This window comes from Symphodus melops, assembly GCF_947650265.1.
Source record: "Symphodus melops genome assembly, chromosome: 10".
Lineage (NCBI taxonomy): Eukaryota > Metazoa > Chordata > Actinopteri > Labriformes > Labridae > Symphodus > Symphodus melops.
This window is the reverse complement of record NC_136700.1, coordinates 2,647,020-2,661,746: the sequence shown is the minus strand read 5'-3', so window position 1 is coordinate 2,661,746 and position 14,727 is coordinate 2,647,020. Positions and strand designations below refer to the sequence as shown.

General features: G+C 42.7%; 2 protein-coding genes across 2 annotated transcripts; both read left to right on the top strand.

Annotated features, from left to right (window-relative positions):
• Window positions 1-3,994: 3,994 nt before the first annotated feature.
• ppp5c (protein phosphatase 5, catalytic subunit) lies at window positions 3,995-9,761 on the top strand (the record flags this gene model as incomplete). Its single annotated transcript, XM_079353362.1, has 13 exons — window positions 3,995-4,133; window positions 5,368-5,609; window positions 6,223-6,370; window positions 6,459-6,580; window positions 6,663-6,728; window positions 6,837-6,935; window positions 7,046-7,151; window positions 7,321-7,463; window positions 7,814-7,901; window positions 7,982-8,022; window positions 8,142-8,320; window positions 8,419-8,500; window positions 8,660-9,761. 13 exons carry the CDS (start codon window positions 3,995-3,997, stop codon window positions 8,720-8,722), a joined length of 1,518 nt encoding a protein of 505 aa, XP_079209488.1. The 3' UTR covers window positions 8,723-9,761.
• An 873-nt stretch (window positions 9,762-10,634) lies between these two features.
• Window positions 10,635-13,805, top strand: LOC306830794 (THAP domain-containing protein 5-like). Its single transcript, XM_079354472.1, has 5 exons — window positions 10,635-10,869; window positions 11,623-11,806; window positions 12,144-12,934; window positions 13,018-13,204; window positions 13,407-13,805. The coding sequence occupies exons 1-5, from the start codon at window positions 10,796-10,798 to the stop codon at window positions 13,524-13,526; spliced, it is 1,356 nt and encodes a 451-aa protein (XP_079210598.1). The 5' UTR covers window positions 10,635-10,795; the 3' UTR covers window positions 13,527-13,805.
• Window positions 13,806-14,727: the final 922 nt, after the last annotated feature.

The following is a 14,727-nucleotide window of genomic DNA, read 5'->3' as shown; positions in this document are numbered from 1 at the left end:
CATACATCTTGCCCCAGGACTGCAGGAGCTGGAGATCAAACGCCTGATCGTGTGGTTAAGAGATGACTGACTGCACCACTGACTCGCCCCCAAACAATTCAAAGCAGAGCTGAAGCCTTTTGGTCACTATGTCTATTAAGGTTTTATTGAAAAGCGTAATAGTTTCCAGGAACATGTGTTTGAATACATATTTTTGACTAAACTTTACGAAAAAAAAAAGTTATTTAAAGGATAGAGTCAGTATTTTTTTCCAAATAAATGAAAAATGGAGATATATAAAAGTAATGCCTGTCAATCTATATTAGGGTTGTAGTACTTGGCCTCAAGATTCTGGTCTCGGGTATGTCTGGGTCTCGGTTAGTGTGGTCTGGACTTTGGCACTAATCATTACTTCTGGGCCTTAGTACATGTGTGGTGGTGACTGTGTCTGCAGAGATCCCGTCCTCTGCCTGGATTTTGACGTCTTGGTTGACTCTGGACGTGTGTCGATGTGTTTCCTCCAGCCAATGAGACAGCGTGCAGGTGAGTGTGGGTGTGGATACAATTCAGCCATTACACGCCATCCAAAACAGTCAATATGGTGGACACGGACCAAGGTGTGTGAGAAAATGTAATAACTGTGAGGCGACACGCCACGTTGAGAAAGCTGGCTTCAAAACAGGGAGAGGCAGAAGGGAGGTCAAACACCTGTGGTTAGCTTGTGCTAGCTTGCTATCATTAAAAGAAAATGCAATAGTCTCAGGCAGCTTGCAGTGATGGTTCAAGCAGTGAATGTAAACGCTAACCCTGGCTGCGTTTGGTGTGAGTTTCTAGTGGCGAGCCCGGGAGGGGAGCGTTGACTCTGACTCTACTTTTAATCAGTTGAGATGGTCATCCAGAATGTTTTGAAACTTCATCAGACTGCAGCTGGTTTTTACTGCAGGCACTGAACGTAACAGTCGGTTATGTTTTTTTTTGAAGCCTTACACGTCATTAAAACAGATGCTCAACAAACTATAACACAATAGCTTTCTTTACACCCTCCCGTCCTGTCACCTAACCACTACGCTTACAAGTCCAAGAATCACTGGAGGATTTAATGTGGAAAGGAAGAGTTTTCAGGCAGGTATGCATCACAGACTTTTTCCATTCATATGAAATTTCCAACTCCTCACTCTCCCTGTAGCGTAAATAATTTAGGTGAACATGTGATGTGTCATTTCAGGACGCTGCATGACGGCTACACGAATCAACAGGAGTTTCTGCCACGGCGTGGAGGAGAGATGTTGTAACGCTGTTGCATAAAGTGAGCAATCCCTGCGTTCTGCTCATGATTCAAAGAGACTACTGGCCATAAAAAAGGCAGACTTACAAAGGAACCAAATGTCTAAATCAGCTATTAGCAAGACGGACGGAAATAAGAAATGAGAGGACTCGAGAATCTCAAAAGGATGAGCTTTTTTATCTTTAATTTAACTTGAAGTTTTTTCACCCTGCCCACTAGAAAAACACATGGTTTAAATAAGTGCTACCCCCCGCAGACCCCCTGAAGCCATGCTCTCATTAGTGAATTATTTGGATAGAGTGGAGTATTGGGGGGGGACAAGACTGTTGCTATTTCAGCTTCAACAAATACTGGCAATGTCTGACATGATAGTTAAACGGGTGGAGTCAAAGGGGGGGTTGTTCAAAACACTCACTACCCAGGGGTCTTACATGCTACATGACGATAAATAAAGGGTTCTGCATGAGGCCTATGTAACATATACTCCACGCACTCTCAGGCAACATCATTCATTGGCTTGCGACCCTGGAATGTCACTCACATTCTCCCTGACCTTCATCCGTCTCTTTTCCTGGTCGCTCGTATATCTCTCTGCTCTTCTATTCGTGTTTGTTTTAACTTTCTCAGGACCCCTCCAAAGCCCACGCTCATGCATCGTACACCCAAGAGGACAGCAATTTCCCTCTATCCTCCCAACAAGCCAGATTTTCTCTCTTACCTCTCTCCCTCCCACTCTGTCTCTCCCACTCACTGTCTGCGTTTACTCTCATGTGGGGCTGAGGCTGTAACGTCAGCGCGTTCGCAGTCAAGTCTTGTTGTGGGTATTTTTCCCCCGCTCCCTCAAGCGGCACCAGTAAAACCATCACAGAACTAGACGTGTTATTGCTCAGAGATAAAGTCGAGTCATAGATTATCTTGCTGAGAGAAAGTGAACTCACACTCTGGAGTAAGTGTTCAGCAGGGGTCAGGGTGAGTCACCCGACTGCTTGGCCTCTTACTCTTCACTGCGGGATATCGCTTGTGAGTCAGGGCAGCAGACTGGACTGGGCTGTATCCTCTGTGTCACAAGCTTTCTTCAGTCTCCTTTTTTTGTTGAACTTCTAACCTAAACCACCTAAAACCCAAACACACCAAACCACAAACCTACATCTCCATTCTGGTTGACTTTTCCTTTCTACCACACGAGACAGATGTCCCTCTCCTGACTTCACTGATCCACAGCACCTCAAAGATTATAGACAGCGTGGACTTTTAAGCAAAGGGTTCAGCTTTGATGTGCTTGCGTGATGTTTTTGCAAACCACTTATTTGAGGCTGGGGGTGTGTCAGACTCAGATGCCTTGTGTGGGTGAGTAAAGTTGTGAATATGTGCACCTGTGTCATATTTGTCCCTTCATCGCCATAGCTGTGGTTGTCGGATGCTGACAGTTCAGATGGCAGGAAACTTCGTCGCAACATCCCTCAAGCATCGAGGCATCTGGAAGAAAGCAAAATGGAGTTGTGAGTGAGGCAGTACTTTTGTGAAACATGAGCCTGCAATTTGATTAATTTGAATGTGATTTCAGGTTTAGTCAGAGAGGTAGAGACTTAATGACAGGCTATTGCTAAATAGTAGTAATAATAAAGTCATTATTCCTGACAATCCAGGGGAAATTATTTCCCCTGTGAATCATTAATTGAATCTCCATCTAATAATTTGGTTGTAATACATTACTCACTCGCTGAACATTTTCTGGTTAACCTCATATGAACAATGCTACCTCCATCAGCAGTCTTACAGCCGCCCTCAAACAGTAGGCCTACTTATTGAGTTTCATTGAATGTCTACACTGACCTCTGCTGGGGGCAGAGAAACACATCTTTTTCCTAATATGTATTTCCTTCTTTTGGCACGTTATTGTCAATGGAGAGCTATTAATGTTAATGGACAGAAAAACACAAAACGTGGCCACCATAAATCTGAAAAACCCTCTAAAAACACTCAGTTTCCATGACAACACACCAACACGAGTGAATTGGGTTTAGCCTGGATTGTCAGAATCATGAAACACGGGACGTGATGAAAAACTGTCCACTGTGTCAATAGGTGGTTCACCGAGCTGTATCTCAGACGTGGGACAGATGTCAATCTAGGGACACATCATAATCAGTGGTGTACCTTTGAATAGGGGGGTTTCGGCCTTTCAGCCAAAAAGAGGAAAGACGACTCATCCAAGCATACATTGAGTCAAGTCAAATCAAGTTTATATAGCACATTTAAAAACAGCTTCAGCTGACCAAAGTGCTTTACATGCACAACAAACAGATACTTACCTAGACTAGAAATAGTCAGGGACTCAAATTACCAAAAGGGTAAGAAACAACCATTCTTATAAATAAGACTCATAAGATCAGGGACCCATAAGAAAGAGTCAGGGACCCATAAGAAAGAATCAGGGACCCCCATAAGAAAGAGTCAGGGACCCATGATAGTAGGCCTATTGTGGATTTGCCTTTGTATGAATTCAGGCACGTTTAAGCTAATTTTGTGTCTAATATTATTGCCTCGTTAATGTATCTTTAAATTTAAATGCATGTTGTGGTAATTTTAAAAATAATTACTGAATTAGTTACTGCTCAAACCATTAACTTTTCATTTAAATATTTTAATATGTGTTTGTTTTCTCTGAATCATTGAGGTTATTTAATTTTGTATAAATTTAACTCAGAAATGAATCTGGAGTGATTACGGATGAAACGACTTTGCGACCTTGCTTTACGACAGTCTAGTCAATGGCGTGCGAGTCGAAGTTACGGCAGTGAGAAAAAGATGGCGGAGGGAGGTAATGATGCAGAGCTGCTGAAGGAGAAGGCGAATAAGTACTTTAAAGGTAATATGACACACCTGGCAAGCCAATCGCTTGATTCAGCTGCTGAGCAGAGATAAATGTGAGTCTGTTGATTACGGCAGCGACACGCACGTGTTCGCTATTGCGAGCCGGTTGCTAAGGCTAGGCTAGGCTAACAGTGCTAACTGCAAACCTCATTCATTGGATTAGAGGGACAGCTAGCTAGCAGCTACAACATCAACAGCATTGATGTAACGCATGCCGTCACGCGTGTTGACTCAAACGTGTTAATAATCCCACTCTATCTCGGTTTTTACTCCTCAGTTATATCGTGTTTGTACTTGTGTTTTGGTGACGTAAAGCAGTCCTGTCGTGCGGTGTTAATGAGCTTTGATTTAAGTCTCCTGTGAGAGAGCGAGCACATGATGGCAGCAAGATAAAGAATCACCTCATCATATCCTGATAAAGTCTTTACTGTTTGGATTGATGAGCTTTTTGATCCTGTTAGATCTGTATCTCTCTCTTCTTCCTTCAATGACACATTTATTATTTAAATGGAGACTGAACTTCATGTTAAACGTGTAAATATGACAGATTATAGGATCATTTCCCTTTGGCAGGTTGGTGGTAAATAAATAATGACAAAACTACATTTACTGTTCATTAGTGAACAGAGACATTATCATGCACTACCAGTCAGTTATAGAATAAAAAGCCTTTAATGTTATGAAACAGAAGTGCAACAAAATTATTTGGCTAATTATTGTTAAATTATTTAACACTACAACTCTCACTGATTTTAAATCTTCATCACACACAGTAAACCAACTTAAACAATCTGTAACACAAGTACTAGGGAACTATTAAATGATAATATCGTATTTATATATATATATATATATATCTCATAACACAGGAAGAGCAAGAGACCTGCTGTGTCATGTCACACTGCTCAGGCGTTTGTGAAGGATACAATGTGCATGCACTCCTTTAAGAACAGTGTTAAAGAGTGTCTATTAACACACACACACACACACACACACACATACTTTTGTAGTAGCATTCATTGGTTTCATTTTACGATCAATAAGAAAAACGTTATCTGAATGTTGTGTCACAAACAAACATCCAGTGAGCAGTGAAGGGTCTGAAACAGAGAAAACAGTTTTTCCTTCATAACCTTAAAAAGTCCCTGGACTCAGGTCTTGGATTTTATTTTCAGGCTGACGCTCTAATCGACATTCCCTGTTTCATGTGACTTTTTTCTTTCTTCCAGACAAAGACTATGACAATGCGATCAAGTACTACTCAGAGGCCTTGGAGGTCAATCCCTCCAATGCCATCTACTACAGCAACCGGAGCCTGGCGTACCTGCGCACAGAGTGCTATGGCTACGCCCTGGCTGATGCCACCAAGGCCCTGGAGATAGACAAGAACTACATCAAGGGATATTACCGCCGTGCCACCTCCAACATGGCACTGGGCAAGTTCAAGGCTGCGCTTAAAGACTACGAGACTGTAAGTACTGAAACATCTCTCTCACACACACACCTTTAACTGCCGTTTGGTCAAAGGTCGAGAAAACACCGACACATTAGGTTTGTCTACAAAAAGAAATGCTCTCCTATTTCATCTGCTGGTGTGAGTTATAGTCTGGCTCTTAATGTTGCCTTACAGCCCAACACTGAGGTCGTCCTTTAATCCTGAATCCATGAAGCCAATCACATCAAAAGTGAAGGCTTTCATAGCACGGTTAATTTGATGTCTGTTGTTCTCTTCTCATTAAACACAACTGAAAAACACCACGTGGCCGTGGCAGCTGAGCGCTCTACAGCTCACCTACAGAGAGAGCAATTTATTTATTATTATCATTATTATTAATATTATTATTATTATTAGGATGACAGATGAGGAACACTGATCCTTACAAATTCTGAGCTGAACACTTTTGTATTTATAGACTGCTGCAGCAAAATAATTTAAAACACTAAAAAAGTCATCACACTTTGTGTTATAAGTGGCGTCTTGTTCTTTGCAGCTGCTCTACGTATATTTCCCTGTGTGTGCCTGAATGCTGGTTGATGATTAACCAGGGATGTAACCCTTCTCATTCTCCGCTCTGCTGACACAGGTAGTGAGAGTTCGACCGAATGACAAGGACGCGAGGATGAAGTATCAAGAATGTAACAAGATCGTGAAGCAGAAGGCTTTCGAGAGAGCCATAGCCAGCGATGAGATAAAGAAGTCTGTCGTCGACTCTCTGGACATTGAAAACATGAGTACGTTTCTTCTCCCAACTACTCGAACAATATCTGAACTCGCAATCTAAAAGTTTCACCAGAAATGAAAGTGGATTTGTTTTTGCAGCGATTGAGGATGACTACGTAGGCCCCAAGCTTGAAGACGGGAAGGTGACGTTGGCGTTCATGAAGGAGATGATGGAGTGGTTTAAAGAGCAGAAGAAACTACACAGAAAGTGTGCTTATCAGGTGAATACATGAAACACTCGCGCGTAAGAAAACTGACACCTTTTACCTGTCGTTTCTATAAAACTTGAGTCTTCTCTTTCAGATTTTGGTGCAAGCTAAAGACCTTTTATCGAAACTGCCCAGTCTGGTGGAAATACAGTTGAAAGAGGTGAGAAATGAGCAGAAAAAGGACTTGAAGTTTGGGTTATGTGAGATTCACTGACTTCTCTTTTTCTTTGGTAACCCTCTTTTTTTATTTTTTTATTTCCTGCAACAGACAGAAAAAATAACCATTTGTGGTGACACTCACGGGCAATACTACGACCTCCTCAACATCTTCCAGCTGAACGGATTACCCTCCGAGACCAACCCTTATGTATCCTTTCAGTGTGCTTTTAGATTAGTGCGGTCATCCTCTTAGCTTTTGAGCTTTTCCTACCTAAAGCGGCGTGTGTGTGTGTCATTCTGCTTAACCGCTGAATCCAGCTGTTCAACGGAGACTTTGTGGACCGCGGCTCTTTCTCTCTTGAGGTCATTCTCATCCTCTTTGGCTTCAAGCTGCTCTACCCCAACGACTTCCACTTGCTTCGAGGTGAGAGCTTGTTCACGAGTGTGTGTGTGTGGGTGTGTGAATGTGGTGGGCACACGTCGTATCAAGGTGTCACATGTCAACTGTTGTCTTAAAGCGAAGAAGAGTTTCTTTCAGGTTCACGTGTCATTTGGTTTCTACTGTTTCATTGACAGAATCTTTGTGTCTACAGGAAACCATGAGACCGACAACATGAACCAGATGTATGGATTTGAAGGGGAAGTCAAAGCCAAGTTCACAGCCCAGATGTTCCAGCTGTTCAGCGAGGTCTTCCAGTGGCTGCCTCTAGCACAATGTATCAACAAGAAAGTACTGGTAAGCAGTTCAGCCCTGGAGGCTGGAGACAGTCACAGGACCATGCAAGTCAGCGCCAGCCTTTGTGTGATTCAGAGAAGTCTGAGACGGAGTGGACGGTTTGTGTATCAATTCAAATTCAAAAAACTTTATTTGTCCCCGGGTGGAGGGCAATTCAAGGAACACGCTGAGAGAGGCTTTATACAGGAGAAACTTTCTCAAGTTGTGCTTATTAACAATCAGCGTGTTCAAAATGTGTGTTTGAGACGATGCAACTTGTGTTGGGTTATCTTATCTTGCATTTCCTTTTTCTACTCTGGACTAAAAGCCTCTTTACCAAAGCAAAGTAATGGTACGATTCTGTTTGTTAGGTTATGCACGGTGGACTGTTCAGTGAAGATGGTGTCACCTTGGATGACCTCAGGAAGATTGAGAGAAACAGACAGCCTCCGGACTCGGGTAAGTTTGAACCTTGAACACACCGTGAATACAAGATGGCTGTGAGAAAAGGTTCTTTTCTAAACTCTGCTCCCTGACAGGTCCCATGTGCGATCTCCTCTGGTCAGATCCTCAGCCTCAGGTCGGCTTTTCCCCCCTCCATCCAGTCTCATTTATTAAAGCATCCAGTTGTTTATGTCGCAGAAGCATTCAGTCCCCTTTTTTAAAATTGGCATCTCTTTCCTTCTCCGTCAAAAACAGAACGGTCGGTCAATCAGCAAGCGAGGAGTGAGCTGTCAGTTTGGGCCGGACGTGACGGAGCGCTTCCTTAAAGAGAACAAGCTGGACTTCATCGTGCGGAGTCATGAGGTGAAAGCTGAGGGCTACGAGGTCACTCACTCAGGGAAGTGCATCACCGTGTTCTCAGCACCCAACTACTGGTACGTGGTGGTGATGATGTCGGCCGTCCGCAGAGTGTCGAGTCAGCTGATATTTGAAGCGCTCACTTTAACGGTTGTTGTCCTCTGCCTTCCTACAGTGATCAGATGGGAAACAAAGGAGCTTATATCCACCTCAGGGGATCAGACCTTAAGCCAGAATTTCACCAGTTCACTGCTGTGGTCAGTATCCTCTACTCAGGAAATATTATTGGAATTCATATTATAAATTATTAGAACTAGATTTTAAACATTCACAAAGGCAGCCCTGACATTTTTTTTTTAATCTTGATCTAATTGTTTTCATCCCGCTGTTCTTGTTTTGTTTTTGTTTTTTTACAGCCTCATCCGAATGTCAAGCCCATGGCGTACGCCAACACGCTAATGCAGTTGGGGATGATGTAGAGGCCACGCTGAACCTGTCTGAGACACTGACGACCTCCCGTCTGACCTGAACCATCCCAGCCACCTCACTCCCTCCAGCGCTCGGACATGCTGTCGTTCATGCTTGGTCCTAAGGGATCCCTCTCCATGACAAACCTCCACCTCGTTTGTACGCAGAAAACACGCGGTGTAGTTCAGATGGGAAGAAATCACTTAACACCTGCCCATCGCAGAACTGCGTTCATTCTTTCATTTTATCAGTTAAACTGGAAGTCTCCTTCTCCGTTGTCCATCGACCAACTTATATGTTCAAGCACTTAGTAAAGAAACCAACCCATGAGAGGTTCAGATGATACCTTGGAGCTGTTTGGTTCTTTAGTATGTGATGTTCTCAGCAGACAGGATCACATAGGTGGTATCTACCAAAGATCTGTAATGATTGTTCAGTTTTTACAAGCAGCATCTTGTGACTCTGAAACTCGGCCTGTGTACACGGCGAGAGAAATAAACTGGGTGAAGAGCGGTCAGTGTTTCCAAACCTTCCTTACAGTATGTCAGTTTATTTCCCACTTCACAGGCATTCAAAGTAGAATAACCCCAGCCTCTTCAGATAATAGATTGTGTCTTCTGGGTACACTTTAAACGGTGCTGTTTGCCATTAGTAGTGTATTTAGTCCGTTCAGTCATGAAGCTGGTGACGTTTATTTTGCACTGCTTCCTCTTAAGGAAGATACTGCTGCTCTCCATGTTTTCATCCCTGACCTTCATCGTGCCACTCACCTGGCAGATCCCGCACAGTCTACTCTCCAAACACTGACGGCACTGTAGTCACGATTATCGTTCAATACCCGGTGATTATTACCCCGATATGTGGATTTCTTCAAGTACACAAAACGTCCAAAATGCAACCCTGTCTTGAAACGCACAGCTGCATTGTCCAACGGCCCTCAACTTTTTAGATAAAGAAGTACACGTATGTGTATGTATATATACTGTATCATTTAAAGATTCCGTGTTATGTTTGGAAAAAAATATTGAATAAAAAAATGAAGTCCAGTCATTTCAGGAACAAGCTGTTTTCTTTATTCGTGCTGTTTATTTGGTTTCTGTTTAAACAGTATTATGTAGATGGTAATTAAATATATTGCATTCATGGTGGTACAAAATGTTAACTGTAAGAATAAATGGCTTTTTTTCATCTTTTATTAATTGAAATGTACAAAGCACAACAATTTCTCCCTTTGTTTTAAACTGAAGCATTTTTTTCTTTATATTCATACAAATGTACAAACTAAGGTAAAGACCACCTCCTTGAATAAACAGACATCACTTAATCAAAATATTAAGATGATTTTCATGACTTTAAAATACCCAAGTGAACATTGAGCATAATTTCTATTTGATTAAAAATGAATACTACTCTGATCTATGACAGATTTATAACTGTTTTGCTTTAATACCATTTAATGAAATGTTTCCAGAACAACTGAAGAACAATAATACAAATAATTCAAAGAGACTCGTGAATTTATTTGATCACCTTTTATCAAGAAAATGAATTCAATCTATCACAGGTGAGAAAAGACTGGAGGGGGATGAATTGGGTAAAGAAGACAAGACAAGTCAAAAATCATAATTACGACAAATAGTTTTATCCATCCAGTCCCTATATGTTATAGTTTTTTTTTTAAATAAAGGATTATTATGGGATAACAAGTTCTGACATTTCTTAAACAACAATAGATGCAGTATGTACACCTCTAGAAATGCTCTCCATTTAACATTAGACAACAAGAGAAGAACGACACTGAATCTGTGATCCCTGGTAATGAAGAAGGCAGCGACACCGAAACCATTTAGTCTCAAAAAGTTATTCATATAACGCCATTAAAGCCACGTGCACCGACGGCTTCTTCCCGCAAGAATAAAAAGTCGCGTCTCCATGACGTCACGCGCCTAAACAGCTGATCGCCAGTCGTCAACTATGCGCCGCGGGTTGACAACACAGCACGAGTTTCACCTTGTTGTGAACACAGTTGGACACGAAGACGTCGTCTTCTTCTTCATCAACAACAACAACAGAAGAAGTGTGAGATGCCGAAGTACTGCTCGGTGCTGAACTGCAGGAATGACTCCGGGATCGGACAGGAGAGGAAAAGCTTCTACAAGTGAGCTTCTTCTCTTTTTTAAACTCTTTGAGCTGCCGGACGCGTCATCTAACCTGCTGCAGCTTGTTTCTGTTTGATGAGTCACTCTTAATCTTTCAGGACTTTTTTAAAAAACGTTTTGTGTGTCAGAAATGAATCATTAATATATCTGAATCATGTCTAAGCTCTTACCATGACCTTAAAAGTTTGATTTGTCCAACATTTACAGTCATCTTATTTGTGACCTTTGAGCCAGTCTGGGCTCTGATTGGTTTGTCGATGCGAACCAGTCTGCTTAAAAGCTAATGCATCTACTTGATGTGTGTTATTGAGTGTGTGTTGGTGTTGTGTGGAGGTCATCCTGTTGAGAAGGGATTCAGATATCCGAGTTAAAGATATAAGGGACGCTCAATGTGATGCATTTCTCCAAACTAGAACCTCAACAATGCACACGTGGTTTAAAGAAAAAAAAAAAAAACATTGTGTACTGTCACATTCAACAGCCTCACGAGGAAAGTAACTGTCACTTTGAAAATGATAGATCCTGCACACTCCTGTTGCTCCACGTGACCAATTTATTAGAAAACAAAATCACTACTATATGCGGAGTCCACACAGTCGATCAGTTACCTGATCATTGAAGAAACCTAGCTTGAAGAAATGACCATGAAAGTCTAAGTTACTATCATTGGAACGATCACAGGCTGCGTCCTCTGTCTGTATTTCTCTCTCTCTCTCTTCTCGTCTCACGTCTGTTTTTGTCCTGTCGTCGAGGTTCCCCCTGCAGGACCCGCTGCGTCTGCAGCAGTGGCTGAGGAACATGGCGCGTGAGAACTGGACTCCCTCTCGACACCAGTATATATGCCACGAACATTTTGCGCCGTCGTGCTTCAAGGTGCGTTGGGGAATACGTTACCTCGAGAGCGACGCTGTGCCAACAGTCTTCCCAGATGCCGAGGTAAAAACACACCTAAACCTACCATTTGTCTTTATTTGAAATGTACCGAAAAATAAGATCAGCTCTCGTCAAACCAAATGAGAACTTCAACAACGAGTCATGGAAGCATAAATGTTTATTTACGACCTGATCGATCATGATGTTGATCAGCACCAACACATCACTGTCCTGTGCGTGTTTTAATCTCTCCTGTTTAATGTTGAGAGAATTGTTCTTTTAAAGTCTGCAACAATAAGATGTCTGTAGGAAAGTGTTTGCGTTTCCATGGTAACTCAGAGCTAAACTAAAAAACGTTGTCATGCTGCTTTTGATAAACACAAGCCGACCCTTCTCCTAGAAACGGAAGGCGACGGACGCCTGTGAGGAGAAGCCGAAACGCTTTCGAGCTGACGACGTTCAGAGCGTGACGGCATCAGATGACAGGACGCCGGCCGTGGACGCTGCAGAGATGGAAAGTACTTTGCACACCCTGCACCTGTATGAGATCACCGTCGACCAATCGCAACAGAGAGAAGCCAGCCTGGTGGAGACGAGTGACGTTGGAGAACCGCACTGCTCTTTCCAGACGGAACCGGTGAACCCATTTCAAATGGAGGCACATTTCCCTTTAACTTTGTTCCAGACGGTCGATGATCTGAGTAACGGTGGAGAGAGCACAGAGGTGGTGCTGATGTCTGAAGGTCCCGCCGCTGAAGGCCAAGACGAGCTCGTGAATGGAATGACCATATTAACGCAGGGTCACGGGCCGGCCGTGAACGACGCCACACTTTACCATGCAGAAGAGACCGTGGCCTCTCTCGGTGTTCAGGATGTGTCTCGTACCGCCGACGAGTTCACGGACGTCCACGAAGCCGGTGAAGCTCAAGTCATCGCCTACTTCGAGAGGATACCGAACGTCTTCCCCGGCGAAGCTCCCGCACGCTTCGCCCTCTCGCCTCAAACGGTGCTGTCGTCGGCGCTGAGCTCCAAACCCATCGCGTCTACTCTGCCGATTGTGTCCAAACACACGCCATCCTCCCCCGAGTCCCTCGTCCTCACGGTGCAAAGGCTGGACACGGAGGAGGGGGACGACGGCCAATCAGAGGAGGACAGCGGAGAACTGCAGGATCACCAGCTGGAGGAGCACTGGTGAGGACACGTCTTTGTTTTCACTCTGTCTCTCTCTCTTTCCTGTGACAGCTTTTACAACGTGTTCTTATTCTGTCTCACAGCTACCACAAGAACAGTTTGAGTAAGGAGCAGCTCGAGGCCATCGTGGTGGAGCTGCAGAAGAAAGTGAAAGTGCTGCAGCAGCGACACCGCCGACACCTGGAGAAACTCATGGGACTGGAGAACACGGTCAGCCAGCTGAGACAGAGTAACCTGATGAATGAAGAGCGACTGCAGCTGCTCGAGAGGGTGACAACACGCTTTTATTATGTCATGAAAAAACCCCAATTTATTTTCTATTTTCAGGCTTTTTGTTGGAGGTGAATTTGAATGATTTATTGGAAGATCAGTGTTTTTGTTAACATATTGAATCAACCTTGATTCAGTGTTTTTTTTTAAAACTTTGTCAAACGGTGTTTTTGTCTTTATCGTTGTCTCCTCTCTCTCTCAGGCTTACATCCAGACCAGCGCTGCAGTGTCGGACGCAGGTGAGACTGTGGCCATCATCTACGAAGAAGAAGACGGTTCATTCTTGTACGCACCACTGGACAACACATGTGGAAAGCTGTGAGGCCCAACAGACTGTTTGCACGCCGTGACAAAAAGGACACAGCGTGTGCTGTTAAAAAAACAAAAAACCCTACCTGATCTTTGTTTTTGTTTTCTTAAGCCTAATGTTGTTCGATCTGCTGTGAAGTTTGCACAAACATGAAATTGTAAGAGCCTATGGGACAATGTGGAATGAGCTTATTATGATTATTTTCATTTTCCCCTTCCTTCTCGTCTCCAACCACTTTGATTTGAATGTATTTTTGTTAAGAATAATGAAATAAAAACAACTTCCACTGAGTCCTCTGCTTAATCTCTGTTATATATGTACTTAGTATGTATATATATGTACTGATGGCAAGATTAAAGAAAACGAGTTAACACCATAAACCGTTAAACACTGTTCATACATCACCAGTGTGAGTGTTAGTTAAGGGAACCTACTTTTTTTTTTAATGGAAGTATTTAGGAAATTAATTAATTCAATTCACATTTTCAAAGTTTTAAGATAAATCTCTTCAGAGCAAACGGGTTGTGCACTCCTGTTCATACTGCCCCCTTGTGGGCAGGTTTACAAAGGCAAGCTTACAAAAGTATCTTCATGAGGATACTATAAATGCTAAAAGAAACAATCTCGATGGACTAGTGAAAGTGGACTTTTTTTATACATATAAAGTGGGAGTTGACCCTCTTGTGAAAGTGGATTTTTTTTTTTTTTTTTATAAAGTGGGAGTTGTGAAAAACGTGACAAATCTATCTGCCTCTGAAAGGATTTTCACACATCCCCATTATGATCCTGCTGCTGAAACATCTGCTCTGTGCGATCATCCCTCTCTGTGGAGACACTGGTGCTGCTGTGTTTTACATCGTACTTCTATCTGTTTAAAGGACTCCTGAATCTGTCAAAGACCATGAAGATGATGAATAAAAAAAAGTGTTTTGTCCAATCCCCTCGTCCCCTAAAAAAGGCTGAACCCTCTACTGAAATGTTTAGTAGAAACTATGGTTAGAAAGTCTCGGTTTAAAATGAAGCTCAGACAGTAGAGGATTTTAATTTCTATTTGTAATTACAAGTTTTCCTTTTGACCACATGGGGGCAGCAGGACTGTTTTTCTCCTGCTGATTCTTTGTGAAAACACTTTAATGTGTGACCGCAATTTTCTTTTCTTCTTCAAAGTCAACTTTTCTTTAATGTTAGGTGTGTCATCCATGTTATCTAAACT